Source organism: Garra rufa, unplaced genomic scaffold, assembly GCF_049309525.1.
Source record: "Garra rufa unplaced genomic scaffold, GarRuf1.0 hap1_unplaced_001, whole genome shotgun sequence".
In the NCBI taxonomy this organism is placed as follows: Eukaryota; Metazoa; Chordata; class Actinopteri; order Cypriniformes; family Cyprinidae; genus Garra; species Garra rufa.
This window is the reverse complement of record NW_027394276.1, coordinates 1,243,548-1,259,206: the sequence shown is the minus strand read 5'-3', so window position 1 is coordinate 1,259,206 and position 15,659 is coordinate 1,243,548. Positions and strand designations below refer to the sequence as shown.

At 36.0% G+C, this 15,659-nt stretch overlaps 1 protein-coding gene across 1 annotated transcript in view; it reads right to left on the bottom strand.

Annotated features, from left to right (window-relative positions):
• Positions 1–2,728: 2,728 nt before the first annotated feature.
• Positions 2,729–15,659, bottom strand: part of LOC141302391 (opioid-binding protein/cell adhesion molecule homolog) — a 54,266-nt gene continuing 41,335 nt past the window's right edge. Inside the window, exons 2-5 of the mRNA XM_073832425.1 lie at positions 11,340–11,474; positions 11,122–11,242; positions 8,209–8,360; positions 2,729–7,934 (exon numbers count right to left, since the gene is read on the bottom strand). Of these exons, the coding sequence (XP_073688526.1) occupies positions 7,831–7,934; positions 8,209–8,360; positions 11,122–11,242; positions 11,340–11,474 (512 nt within the window). The 3' untranslated portion in view covers positions 2,729–7,830. The remainder of the gene's footprint in view (positions 7,935–8,208; positions 8,361–11,121; positions 11,243–11,339; positions 11,475–15,659) is intronic.

Here is a 15,659-nt window from a genome sequence, read left to right as displayed (position 1 = left end):
GGCATCTGGAAAAAGGCTTGTCCGTAGAAGAAAAGGTGAGCGCTACCATCAGTCCTGTGTCATGCCAACAGTAAAGCATCCTGAGACCATTCATGTGTGGGGTTGCTTCTCATCCAAGGGAGTGGGCTCACTCACAATTTTGCCCAAAAACACAGCCATGAATAAAGAATGGTACCAAAACACCCTCCAACAGCAACTTCTTCCAACAATCCAACAACAGTTTGGTGAAGAACAATGCATTTTCCAGCACGATGGAGCACCGTGCCATAAGGCAAAAGTGATAACTAAGTGGCTCGGGGACCAAAACGTTGACATTTTGGGTCCATGGCCTGGAAACTCCCCAGATCTTAATCCCATTGAGAACTTGTGGTCAATCCTCAAGAGGCGGGTGGACAAACAAAAACCCACTAATTCTGACAAACTCCAAGAAGTGATTATGAAAGAATGGGTTGCTATCAGTCAGGATTTGGCCCAGAAGTTGATTGAGAGCATGCCCAGTCCAATTGCAGAGGTCCTGAAAAAGAAGGGCCAACACTGGAAATACTGACTCTTTGCATAAATGTCATGTAATTGTCGATAAAAGCCTTTGAAATGTATGAAGTGCTTGTAATTATATTTCAGTACATCACAGAAACAACTGAAACAAAGACCTAAAAGCAGTTTAGCAGCAAACTTTGTGAAAACTAATATTTGTGTCATTCTCAAAACTTCTGGCCACGACTGTACATTGCTAAGAACTTTAAAGGTGATTTTCTCCTATTTCTTGCACCCTCAGATTCCAGATTTTCAAATAGTTGTATCTTGGCCAAATATTGTCCTATCCTGAAAAACCATGCATCAATGATACGTTTATTTATTCATCTTTCAGAATAAATATAAATCTCAATTTCAAATAATTGACCCTTATGGCTGGTTTTGTGAACCAGGGTCACATATAGTCAGCACAGCATTGTCTTTTAATTTCAGTCTTTCTGAAAATGCTGCGTCGAATTGTAAATTGTTTGCAAATGAATGTGCAGTAAAATGAAGTGAATAAAGGACTAAGTTCTTACTGATGTGGTGAGTTCATACACCCTTTCCTAATGTTAGGATTGGGCAATGCAAAGACAGCTTGGCACTGAACAGCATCTTGTTGTCTTTGGAGCCATCTTTATGGTTTGATTTCTGCGTTGACCTGCGTTTGCCGCTTTCGTTATTTACACTGTGGTGACAGTAATGGCACAGACAGTGATGTAGAAGCAGGCGTTGATCGTCTTCTGTGGAGGTGTTGTTTAGTCACACTATTACGTCATAAAGTGGCACATTCCACAACCTGCTGTTTTGGCAGATTGGCTACATATTATGGCTACATGCATACCTAAGCTGTTTTCAGACTAACAAGAAAGTTTTGAGTTCTGAAACTTACAGGATGTTTTTATAGTACAATGACCTCTTATACGCAGGGGTGAACATAAGTTTTTTTTTGCCTGGTTCTCATAAGAGTACTTGGAGATTTGGTTTGGTCCTCACACTGCACAGTGTGACCCATTAAATATAACTCTAGAAAAAATAAATTAACAATAGTGATTAAAAAATACATTGGACTTTATTTAGTTTTATCCAAGCCTCAACTTATTTCCCTTGAGAATGCTATCTCAACGGCCGTTTATGAGCACTGTTTATTCATATTATACATTTAAGCTAAACGTTTTCAAACTTACAGTGTACATTACAGTCTCCATGCTCACAGTGAACACAGGACAGAAGAGATGTCAGTGAATTATTGGGAAAATAAAGTAACTGGCATTACTTATTTGAAAAAAGTAACTCAGATATGTTCTTGTAAATTTAAAAGTAATGCATTACTTTAATATTTACTTGAACAAAGTAATCTGATTACGTAACTTGCGTTAATTGTAATGCGTTACCCCCAAACACTGGTCTGGATTACTTGTGGAATTATTGTGATGTTTTTATCAACTGTTTGGACTCTTCATTCTGATGGTACCCATTCACTGCAGAGGATCCACTAGGGAACAAAAGATATATACTGCTGAATTTCTGTTCTGAGGAATAAACAAACTCATCTACATCTTGGATGGCCTGAGAGTAACATTTTCAGCCAATGTACATTTTAAAGTAAACTATTCTTGACATGACATGCCAAATTCTACTTGTGACAACTTCCACAACTTTTGTTAGTTCATGCAGCTCAGGCTCATTTAATTATGATATTAAGAAATGTAACTTTTGATATTAAAGGGATGGGGTTCACCCACAGTTAAAAACTCACCCTCATGTCGTTCCAAACCCATAAGACCTTTATTCATCTTGATCGTGTCAGTTGCAATGCCGTCTATGCAGGGTCAGAAACCTTTTGGATTTAATCAAAAGTATCTTAATTTGTTTTCCGATGATGAACAAAGGTCTTACAGGTTTGGAACGACATGAGGGTGAGTAATTAGTGACAATTTAAATTTTTGGGTGAAGTGCTCCTTTAATAATGTGTTAATGTTAGAATGGACAAACTACGATTAATAAATGCTTTAAAAGTATTTTTCATCGTTAGTTCATATTAGCTAATGTAGGCAAATAGTAACTAATGAAAGCTTATTGTAAAGCATTACCAATAACATTCACAATTACACCATTACATATTTATATGAATAATCAACATGGTGTTGTGAGATCATGCATCTCTTTATGAAAAGTTCTATGATAGTGCATTAGATAACTAACAACCCCAAACTAGAAGAAAATATTCTTAACTTTATTACACAGAACACATACAACAGTCTTGTACTCATTTTCCAATAGTAAAAAAAAGAAAAATACAACTACGGCTGTACATGCACATTGAGAGAGCTGTGTGTTGCAAATGTTAAGGTATCATACACTTTACAATCGTAACTAGATAGAGACAGTCAGAAAAAATAAATACAAACATACAATACAGTTTTGCAAGGGAGGGCAAAATACTTTTTTGCCAAGAGATTTTGGGTGAAACACTGTGCTATCTATGTTTAGATGTAGCATGTATACTTGCAGTAGTTTTAAAATAACGATGATCAGGTCAGCAAAAACCCAGAGTGCTATTATTGAACGTTTGCTATTTTGTTCCCTCAGACGACAATAAATATAAATATATCGATTAAAAAAATAAAGCAAAACGATTACATTCTGAATTATACCTGTTTGTAACTTAAACGTTAAATGTCATTTTTATGTACACTACTGCCGATCACTGTGAAGGTTGTAGCGCCACAGGCTGTGGTTTGTACCGTTCATCCCAGCAGTTAAAATGACATCACTGTCAATAGCATCTTCACCGACACAATATTAGTGTTTTAAAAAGGTAACCGACATACCAAAATGATACTCTAATAATCTACAGTACAACCTATTTATGTACTTTAACCTTGTACAAAATTCACCAGAAATCATTGGGCAATTTCACTCGAAACACAACTGAGATACTGATGAATAATGTTACTTATCAAAAGATGATTTCGAAAAACACTAAAATAACTCCATTTAATAAGTAAAACCGAGCCGGTTGTTTACAATGACGCATCCCGAGCAGAAGTTTCCAGGGTCGATACTGAGTCTATTCGATTGCACTACCACATGATTTTTTTTTTTTTTTAAATGCACGCAAGGCACAACGCTAACAAGGAAAAGGTGTGTTGATCTCCGCAATTACACCGTCCTCATATTTAACAATCAAATAAAATCAGGATAAATATTTGCATATATTTCTTTTTTCATTCACATACAGCATTTTTAACGTACTGCATGTCGAAGAACAGTGTCGTGCTTAACGTAAAGAGCTCATGAATGTCATGATCACAATGAGGCCTAAGTAATATTTCAACTCCACGTTCACATGATCTGATATCCATGAGAGCGAATCTTTTTGAAAAAGCTTCGCCATGTTAACGTCAGTCACAAAAACCATTCAGTCGGTCACAGAGCAGCATCCTTCAAATTGGAGTGCAGGAGTTTCACTTCGGAATCAACTGAAAGGTCATTTACAGTCTATGGGCATATTTATTTCTCGGTGATGTGGCAGACCTTGGACTTGAATCATTCCTCTTCAGCGTGTTTGTCTGGCGCTGTTGACAGTGCTCACTGAAGCTGAATGCAGACAGCTCACAGACAAGGTCTCATTTTAGCGCTGTAATGTTAGTCGTGTGGGTTGAGTGCTTGTGACTGTTTGTGTTCCCTTAGAGCTACTTTTAAAAGGAATTTTCACCTGAAAATGTAAATGTATTCAACCTCAGGTCAGCAAAGTTGCAGATGAGATTTAAAGAAATTTAGTAATATATCACTTGTTCACTAATGGATCCTCTGCAATGAATGAGTGCTGTCAGAATGAGTCCAAACAGCTGATAAAAATAATCACAATCCACATGACTCCTGTCCATCAAATATTGTCTTGTGTAGCGAATTACTGTTTGTAATTGTAAATTCACAAATGCTATGTTTCAGTTAAATATACGCGATGCAGGTTTAATATATGCGCTTTAACTATTTACATGTGAGTAGGTTACATACATGTGTTCACAGTAAATGCTGCTCCACACAAACAGTTATCATTTACGTGCGTGGAACATCTTAAACTATCTCTGCATATTGTTGTGAGTTTGGGTTTATTATAATGTTTATCTGGAAATTATAGTGGCTGTAGCATTTCTGTTGTAAAGAAACAGGCAAAATATTAAAGATTAAGTGGATATTTAAATTAAATGTTTGGTGTATTAAATATTAAACAAGGATTAGGTCGCACAATGAAGTGTGAAAACAATCACCAGGCTGTTGGTGCCTTCTGCAGGCATAATGTGTAATGTACGTATATGTATTTTAACAGCTTTGTTCAGTAAAACTCAGTACTTTCTTTTGATACTTTATTTGAATTAATTATTGTTATATCCCCCGGTTTCACAGAAAAGCGTAAGCCTAGTCCTAGACTAAAATGCAAATCTGAGCTGTTTCAACTGAAAGAAACTTGCACTGACTGCTCTTAAAATATATTAGTGCCTTTGTTTTGTCTTAAGATCCACACCAGTAATGTTTTTTTCTAAGCATGTTTATAAAAATTACTTAAATGTCCTAATTGAACTATGGCCTAGTCCTGATTTAGTCTAAGCCCTGTCTGTGAATCCAGGCCTGTATGTATGTTAAATAGTAGTCTAATATTTTCTTGGATCTTTTTCGCTACCAAAAAATTATGAATACCCGATTACTCAATTAATCGTCATGACAATCAACTGATTACTCGATTACCAAAATAATCGTTAGTGACAGCCCTAGTTTGTAATAATCCATCAAGACGTTTTTAACTTAAGGTTGTTAGCAGCTGTTTGGCCTTTTTTTTGACAGCACTCATTGACTGCAGAGAATCCATTGGTGGGCAAGTGATGTAATGTTAAATTTCTGCATATCTGTTCCAATTAAGAAACAAACTCATGCTGGATGGCCTGAGGGTGAGTATATTTCCCTTTAAGCTCCTGTACACTGGCGGCTACTGATAAGTGGACATTTCTGGTGGGTATCCAAAGTCCCTTATGAGCGTGTTGACGGGTCGGCTTTCGTAGAGAGTAACGAGTATGAAAGTACGGCTGCTAAATCAGCAGACTTATGAAAGCAAAGATATGGGATATGAAATAGATGAAATCTGAGATTACCATATTCTTCCACCTGCTCAGACATGCACAATTTGACATTTATATGACATTATATTAGTGTGGAAATTAGTGCTAAAGATCACGGATAAATTGATGGTTATCACCCACAGATACGCAAGGAAATATGTCTGTTACTGGGACTTCTTTGTCCCCAGAAGTTATTAAATATCATCATTTTATTATATCATTTGCGATAACAGTTTTGGCTTCTGTCAAATTTACTTCAAGACTCAAGAATACAAAATCATACACACTGAAAAGAAACTCAGCACCAAAAACCTGAGAAAGTAGTTGAAACACTCCAGTAGAGTCATCCAAAGCAAATTCAATTAGTTTAAAACAATACAGATGTATCCGGAAAGGGGTTTACAACAAAATATACAGTGACTGAATGTTTATTTGGTGGTATGAAACGTGACCTGTGGAGATCAAGACTTAAGACGAATCACTCTTTTGGACTTTATAGAGAATCTCTATTCAAACTGTTCAGATCAGTTCCTCTGTTCCATTTGGTACGTTTATGATTATACAGCTTGCAACAGCTGTCATCCTAAAGGGTCTTTATATGAGGAACAGATTTATGTAGCTTATATTAGGGCATACTGTCTGCGTCTACACTAAAAACATCTCTAAGCAGCGTAAAACATATTAGACCAGATAAGGAGTCTATATCCTACTGCTTGTAACTATGTCAGCTCAGTACAAGTATACGTGCAGGTTATCGGTGTGATTCCTTTGTCGTTTGAACACAGTCAATGGCAGATGAGCATTGAGGATGCACTATGTTTTTAGGAACTGTGTGCTATATTATATTGAACGCATAGATCTTGTGTGTGTGAACAGTATTTGCATACATCTGTACATGTACAGTAAATCAAATATCACATACAGCATCCCCTAAAACGTATTTGGACATTTATGCCACACGTTGCCACACGTTGTGCGTGAATGTCATTGTGTTAGATAAAGCATTGAGCAAAATTATTACCACTCAAGTAATGGCTTTGTGTTATACATATACACAACCAGTCAAAAGTTTTTTAATAGTAACATTTTTAGTTTTTTTTTCTGCTTACCAAGCCTGCGTTTATTTGATCCAAAGTACAGCTAAAACGGTCAAATTTTGCAATATTTTTACTATTTAAAATAACTGTTTTGTATTTAAATATATTTTAAAATGTAATTTATTTCTGTGATTTCAAAGCTGAACTTTTTGCATCATTACTCCAAACACATTATCCTTCAGAAATCATTTTATTATTCTGAATTGCTGCTCAAAAAAACAGCTTTTATCTGAAATATAAATGTTTTGTAACATTATAAAAGGATCCTTGCTGAAGTATTAATATCTAAACTTCTTTATATATAGCTGCCATTACTGCAGTGATGATAATTTTACTATTTATTTCTCTGTTTCTAAGATTTATTTGTTTGGATTGTTTGTTAAATCTATGATCATACTGTAGTTTATGTAATGAACTCTATACTAGAGAAATGACTTCATTCATCCACTAAAAAAAACACCTTTATAGGGGATTATGGAAATGGAAATGCAAGAAAAGTGAAGTTAGTTGCGAGAAAAAAGTTTATTTGCTTGGTTCAATGACATTCAGACATTAAGTGTGACTCAAGCGTCCAAATACTTTCTGGGCCCATTGAAGCTTTTTTTTCTTCTTTAGATTCTTTGTTTGTTTCTTTTTTGCTGTTTGTCATTTTTATCGATTATTTAGAAAAAAGAAAAATTAAAAAAGAAAAAAAAATCATGTTATTTTACAGGAAAACAAGACACCAGTAACCTCAATTCACACTGTTCAATACTGAGCGAAAAACCATTCAGTTATTCACGATTACATGAATTTTTGCTTCTCTTTTCACATACAAAAGGTTGGAGAGACACATACAGTGGTTCTATTATTATTTCTACCCAGCTAACAAACTTACTCCATTCACAGTCCAGTTCACTGTTTCAAAACACTGTTAAATCCCAAAGCATCTTATTACAGACCCATAAACCCACACAGACACTTCCCTTCAGAAAAGAAACATAAGGCAAAATAATTTAAATGATGATGACGATGATAATAACTGATAAAGTACTCTCCTTCTCGGTGTGTGGGACTGTGAGTCTGCGTGTGTACGGAGAAACGGACACGCTGCTTTAGCATCAAAACTTGCTGAGGGTCGAAAGAGTTAAAACCAGAGTCAGAAGCAAGAGTGAGCTGGCTGGCGATAAGGCTGCGTTGTTCACATCGTGTATCGCTCCGGGGCCTGCGGGAAGAGAAACCTTACACGTTAACAACCTCCCAAACATCCAGCGTGTGTATCATCATGCATTATGCTGTTCAAAGCAATTGCTGCGAATTCAGCGCTCAAACACCGTCAGAGTTAGCGGATGCCTCGGGGCGACAAGAAGAGAGCTGATGTAATTTCATTAGGCAAACATTTGACACATTGAGATGCTCATTGACTACACAGAGTTACACTTGACATGGATTTTATGCATAAATTAACATGCATTTCGTTATTAGAAGGAGACTCGTACCGTTCAAAATAATGCTGGTGTTTGTTATTCCCAGCGTGTTCATGGCCACACAGGTGTAGTTCCCGTAATCCTCTTCGGAGACGTTAAAGAACGTTAGCATGGACTCCTTACCCTTGTTTTCGATCTTGACCCCGTTGAGTCCGTTGAAGAGTCTGGAAAATTTGAGGTCAAGTTAGCAGCAAGTGGATGGCTGACGGCGCAAATTAACGCACCGCTCTTGCGCAAAGCTGTGTGAGACTAACTGCCTAATAAATAGACATATTTTTAATTAACTAGCTCTGTTGAAAATGTTGCTTAACATTTGTTGAGCTTGGGGAGATCCAGGTTTGAATTCTATTTATCATCTTCTCCCTTGTTTAGGCAATTTACTTTTTTAATTTCACTCATTCAAACAAAAAAAAAACTACACATTTTTCAGTTCATAGAACGTTTTAAGTCGGAAGTACTGAGAAATGTAAATTAAATGCATCATAACTCATGTTACTGAAATACTGAAATGTTAAGAGCTTGTGAGTTCCAAGCATGCATTGCAGCTGCCTAGATGAATTTATTGGCTTTGGATTTAGTGAAATAACATTCAAAATTCTCCTAAAATGTGTTTTGACATTTTGAAAGAATTAGTTCACTTTCAGAATAAAAATTTCCTGATAATTTACTCAACCAAAACGTGTCTGTCTTCAGTCAAAAAGAAATTAGGTTTTTGAGGAAAACATTCCTGAATTTTTCTCCATATAGTGGACTTAAATGGGGATCAATGGGTTGAAGGTCCAAAACGGCAGCTTCAAAGGGCTCTACACGATTCCAGCCGAGGAATAAGGGTCTTACCTAGCGAAACAATTGGTGGTTTTCCAAAAAAAAAATTTTTATACTTTTTAACCACAATTGCATGACTTTACACATTACCCAATCACGCTGGAAAAGTCACGCATGGTTAGTTCTTCTTGTGTGACCTGTCCAATGTAATAACATTAATGTGTGAAGTTGAGCTAGTGCAAGACAAGCATTTGTGGTCAAAGTATATAACTGTCTTTTTTTTTTTTTGTCCAATTTGACTGATCATTTCACTAGGTTCTTTCTTGGCTGCTATTGTGTAGAGCCCTTTCAAGCTGCATTGAAACTCCATATAGTGGACTTCAATGGGGATAAATTGAAGGTTTAAACTGGAGAAAAATCATATTTTTTTCCTAATGTTTTCCTCAAAAACCTTAATTTCTTTTTGACTGAAGAAAGACTGACATGTCTGGGCGAGTAAATTATCAGAATTTTATTCTGGAAGTGAACTAATCCTTTAAAAATTGTCCTAAGCAACACAAATGTGTTTTGACATTTTGAATGTTACTTCACTAAATCCAAAGCCAATAAATTCATCGAGGCAGCTGTAATGCATGCAGGGGCGCCGCTAAGGGGGGGAAAGTTAGGACAATTCTAAGGGCCCAAGCCATTTAGGGGCCCCCAGAGATCTGCTTGTGTGTGGTAGGGGGGGCCCAACGTCATATTTTGTCATAGGGCCCAAAATTGCGAGCGGCGCCCCTGAATGCATGCTGGGAACTCACAAGCTCTTAACATTTCATTATTGTTCAGTTTAAAATTCTTAGTTCAGGCATGAACATCTTGGATGAACGGGGTGAGTAAAGTATCAGGACATTTTTATTCTGGAAGTGAACTAAAACTTTAAGACAATAATTGAGGGAACCTAAAAGTCTTAATGCATCAAGTTCCCCCTATTATGCCATTTTCAATATTGACTTTCATGCAGTGTGTGATGTAGCTGTATTTAAAAGTAAACAAAAAGCAAAGTTGTAAAGCTGAAAGTGCGCGATAAATAAAGCATTAATTAAATAAAGTTTCCCAAAAGAAAGAATCGACACTGAACAGCCAAAACGAGTTGTTAGTGATTCTAATCCCACTTCCGTGGTGGCTAAACATTGCGTCACCATTTTACTGATGACGGCTTCTCTAATCTAAGGGAGTTGCTCTTAAAGGATTGCTCAGTACCCAGTTCATTTGGACCAGCTGGCTCCACTGAATCACAAACTGTATGTATGATTAATAATTGATGTTTATATTTTCTATTGAGTGTTCAAAATATGGAACTATGGCAGTGGGAGTATCGTTTCTGACACGTGCTGTATGCGGTGGACTGATAGACTGAGCCATCTGACCAATCAGAGCAGAGTAGGCTCACAGAAAGAAGGGGTTTAGAGAGACTGGATTTTAGAACTGATTCAAAGGAATCATTTGAGAGTCATTGGAAAATGAAGTGATTTTAAATGCTTATGTTAAAACAAAAAATTTGACCTTGCATGTAAACCTATTGTAGAAGACAATATTAAGAACCTTAAAACTGGCATAATTGAGGCACTTTACATTTATCTCAAAAAAAAAAAAAAAAAAAAAAAACAGAAAAAAAGGGTTAGTTCACCCAAAAATGAAAATTACCCCATTATTTACTAACCATTCTAGGTGTACATGACTTCCTTCTTTCAGACGAATACAATAAAAGTTATATAAAAAAAAAAAAAAAATGCCCTGGCTCTTTCAAGCTTTATCATGACAATAGGTGAGTGTTTCTCTTCAGGTCAAAAGAGGTCCAATAAAGCGCATCTGTCCATAATAAAATGTGCCTCACACGGCTCTGGGGGGTGAATTAAGGCCTCCTGTAGTGAAATATCCATATACATAATGGGCTCATTTTTATTTTTTGGTGAACTAACCCTTTAAAGCATGGCAGCTGGTTTAAGCTGGTCCTTAGTTGGTCATGAGCAGGAGCTAGTTCCTCAGAACCAGCTTAAGACCAGCACAGGATCAGCTCAAACCAGCTGCCATGTTTCAAAACATACCTAACCAGCATATGCCATTCCAATAGGGTTTTTTTTTACAGTACAAAAATAAGACAAAACCTGCTAGCCCTACCTGCGCTCCCCCTTATACCACTGAAAATCTGCCAGAGGAACCGCAGATGCCTCGCACCACAATACTCCTTTCTGGCCGACAGCCGTTCCTGTGCTCCTAACTCGCGAAATGACAGGTGGATCTGTGAAATGAATTACAGGTAATTGAGAAATTCATAAAAGCGCATGAGAAATGGATGGCGTTAACAGAAATTGGTTTTAAATGAATGAGGTACTCACAGTTTACGGTAACCTGAACAGTCCTCACGTCTGGAGGCGAGATGTCGTTTGACGTGACGCAGTCGTACGAGCCGGACATGTCTTTTGTGATTCCAGTCATTTCCACATATTCGCCTTCAGTAATGATTCTGCTACCTGTGTCAACACACATAAGGTTAAAATAATTATTAACAAAGTCTTATTATAAAACCAACACATTATACAATTACTCTAGGTAAAATGCCTGATGGGCTACAGTGATACAGTGGAGATATCAGGATGAATGTTTGATACAGGCAACATCTGTTACCATTCACAAATACTTTTGATATGCTTATTAATATTTTTATGTAGTATGATTTTGATGTTGTATTATAATATTGCATATTGTTTACTACTTTAAATAAGATATTATATTAATACACATTATTTTAACTTATATAACTCATAAAATTTAATATTTTAGCTTTTTAAAAATATTTATATTGTATTATTGAATTATTTAATTAAATATATTTGTATTTATTATATATAATATAGTATTTGTTTACTGTCTTTTCTTGTCTTTAAATAAATGTTTGTAATATATACATGTTTTGTAAAATGTATATATATTTAGATGGGTATTTTTTTATTTACACATATTTTATTTGTATATTGTTTACTGTTTTTTTTCTATTTGCTACAAAATGTTTTGTAGAAAAATTAAAAAAAAAAGTATAGTCTTGTAAGTGAATTCAGGAGGTTTTGTAGCTATCACTGGTGTGAAAAACCGATTTAAAATTGAAAATCATAAATTCTCTCAGTCTCAAAATATATTCAATCATTTCAGTGACTCTCATTAGCAACATAAATGTGCATCATGGTTTCAATTATTTAAACCCAACACAACCCTCTCTCACGACATGCACTCAACAAAGGTTTCGCAGTGCATTGCATCAAACAGGTGTTAATGAAAGTGTTGTGGTGCTGTTTGCCGCTATTTAGTGTTTTTGGTGACAGTACTCCTAATTAGATGAGCTGTACCCTATTAAAGTGCCACAACCATTCCATGTCACTTTCGTTTAACCGTAACAGACTCAGAATCAAACTTATGCCCTCTCTTTTTGCCCAGGACAGAGGCTGAAGTATCATAGCAGCGTCATAAAATCATACTAAACATTCTTGCTTAGTTTAATCCACACTGACACCAACTAGACACAAGCAGTCTGAGAACATACAGAGAGTTTCAGCCACAGTTATTCTGATCTCTCGAAAATAAACTACATTTATTCATTATTATCTCAATCTGAAGACAGAACAAGGTTGGTGAGTGTTGAAGAAGATTTTTATTAATCAGAATCAAGTATAATCAATGTGATTATAGCCATATATGCATCAAGTTATTTCCCTATTATAATCATGTGTCTTTCTGGGTGAAAGGGCCTGCAGGAGAATGGAATGTGCAGACATTGCAAAAGTCACATATGGTGGACTCCATATGATGAAGCTATATGGTTTGTTTTGACAATAGACAAAATATATGTTGAGGTGCACTAGCTAGGCCATGTCCACTAGAGAGGCCAGGGTAAGGAAGAACTTATGTTAGGGGCCTCTAGCTAGTCCATGGTGGGGAAGAACATCTGTTTATAATAATAATGGTAAATACAAGGACCCCCAATAATTTAGTTTGACGTGTGCGTGAGAAGGCAGGTATAAAAACCCTGCCTCGACAAAGCTAAGTTAGTTCTCTATGACCAGACTGCAGAGCCTGTTCTCATAGTTTGCTCGGCTTGATTGTTTCGGCAATAAAGTCTATTCTTTTGGTATCAGAACCCAAGTCTCAAAAATGTTTCTTCAACTGAAGAAGAGGGAAACCACTTCAATGTCATTAAGACAAATATGTTACACTTGGCTAACCTGAGCTGACCCTCCGCTTAAGTCCATTGTTTCACAAAACCCACCTGTATCTCAGATTCCATTATCACGCAAAGAAATGATTCAGTTATTCCTTTGAGAGAGTGAAATAAAATTTCACCCTCAGGTTCAGACAGCCAGTTAGTGCAAATGCCACTCACGGCACAAACTCCACATTATGCCATCTCATTAATACAGCCTCAGTCCTTCATTTAGTGAAAAGGTTGAGGAGTGGACCTAGGTTGTTATTTTGTTTCTAATAACATGGCCTTGGGGATTGTGGGAGAGGTTGGTAATTATGCATATCTCCTTATATGACTCAGTCTCGTAATGCTTAAAAAGTTTGAGCAATCATTGAGAGGATGGTTCGCCCCAGATTACTCTCAACATGTGACGGCCTTTCTGAGCCAAAGCCTGAAAATTACATCCCCTAATTTTAAATAAAACTATTTTTTAGACTGTCCATGTGAAAAGACGAAAAAAATTTAAATGAAGTGTGGACCGTAATGATGCAACTGTTTTTTTTACTCAAGGGTGTAGTCAGGTTTTAAGGGATAGTACTTAATGTAATTTCTGTTATCATTTATTCACACTCCAAACCTAGGTTTGTTCCAAACCTGCCCTTTTTTTTTCTTCATTGGAAAAAAGAAGATACTTTAAAGAACTACTGAACTAGTTCTTAAAAAAGTAAACTTGATAAATATTACAAACACAGCTTTTCACAAGATATTAAATGATGGACTGGAGTTGTGTTGATTACTTGTGGATTATTGTGATTTTTATCAGCTATTTCAATTCTGACGGCACCCATTCAATGCAGAGGATCTACCGGTGAGCTAAATTTCTCCAAATCTGTTCTGATAAAAAACAAAACAAAACAAAAAAAACTTGTCAACATCTTGGATGACCGGGGGGTGAGTAAATTTTCCTTTTTGGGTTTTCTAATCCTTTAAGGGATCCAAAGTTGTTTTGGACCCCACTGACTTTCATTGTATGGAACAAAAAAGCTGAAACATTCTTCAAAATATCTTTTTATGTGTGTTGATTACTTGTGGATTATTGTGATGTTTTTAATAGCTGTTTCGATTCTGAAGGCACCCATTCACTGCAGAGGATGTACCAGTGAGTAAGTTATGTGATGCTAAATTTCTCCAAATCTGTTCTGATAATGAAACGCACTCTTTTAAATCTCGGATGACCTAGGGGTGAGTAAATCTTCAGCAAATAACCCAAAAATAAAAATCTAATCCTATAGTTGGATTCAAAGTGGTTTTGGACCCCATTGACTTTCCCTGTATGGAACAAAAATACTGAAACATTTTTTAAAATATCTTTTTATGTGTGTTGATTACTTGTGGATTATTGTGGTGTTTTTATCAGCTGTTTTGATTCTGACGGCACCCATTCACTGCAGAGGATCTAACGGTGAGCAGTGATGTGACGCTAAATTTCTCCAAATCTGTTCCGATGAAGAAATGCACTCGTCTACATCTTAGATGACCTGAGGGTAAGTAAATCTTTAGCAAATTTAAATTTTTGGGTTCTTTAAGGGGTCCAAAGCCCACTTACTTTGTATGGAACATTAAAAAAAGCTAGAACATTCTTCAAAATATATTTTTATGTGTTGATTACTTGTGGATTATTGTGATGTTTTTATCAGCTGTTTTGATTTTGACGGCACCCATTCACTGCAGAGGATGTACTGATGAGCAAGTGATGTGATGCTAAATTTCTCCAAATCTGTTCTGATGAAGAAACAAACTCGTCTACATCTTGGATGGCCTGAAGGTGGGTACATTTTCATTTTTGGGTTATCTAATCCTTTAAAGTGTCCAAACTTGTTTTGGACCCCACTCACTTTCATTGTATGGAGCCAAAGAAAAAAAGCTTCAAAATATCTTTATGTTCTGCAGAAGAATTTTTTTTCTTTTGAGTTTGATCAACAGGCCCAGGTGTTCAAACATCTGAACTTGTGAATCATTGCCAAGGTATATTCCCAAGGTATATACACTGCCAAAATGTCTTTTGATGCAATTAATAAAGCATAAAAATAAAGTTTTCTTACTTTGACAAAAGCCTTGGAAGAAGAAAAGAAAAAATGTTCAGCCAAAAGTAATCAGAGCATTTTAGATATTTGAAATGATTTCTGATCATCGCTCCTACCAACGTTTTTTTTTTATAAGTCAGCTTTATATAAGACGTGATGCATATTCTTAAAAGCAACACTAAAAGACTGAAAATTACAAGTGGAGGTCATAGTGATTGTCCCTTTCTGACTTCATAAACTCTTATCAATGATAAAGTGCAACCAAAAGATTCTCTTTTACTAAATCAACTGCGGTTATATGTTTGACCCTTTTGTACTGTTTATGTTCACCAAAAAGAAGAGTGTTGCTAAGTTTCTATTCACACAAAGGGAATTCTTTTATCCTACAACAATGCTGC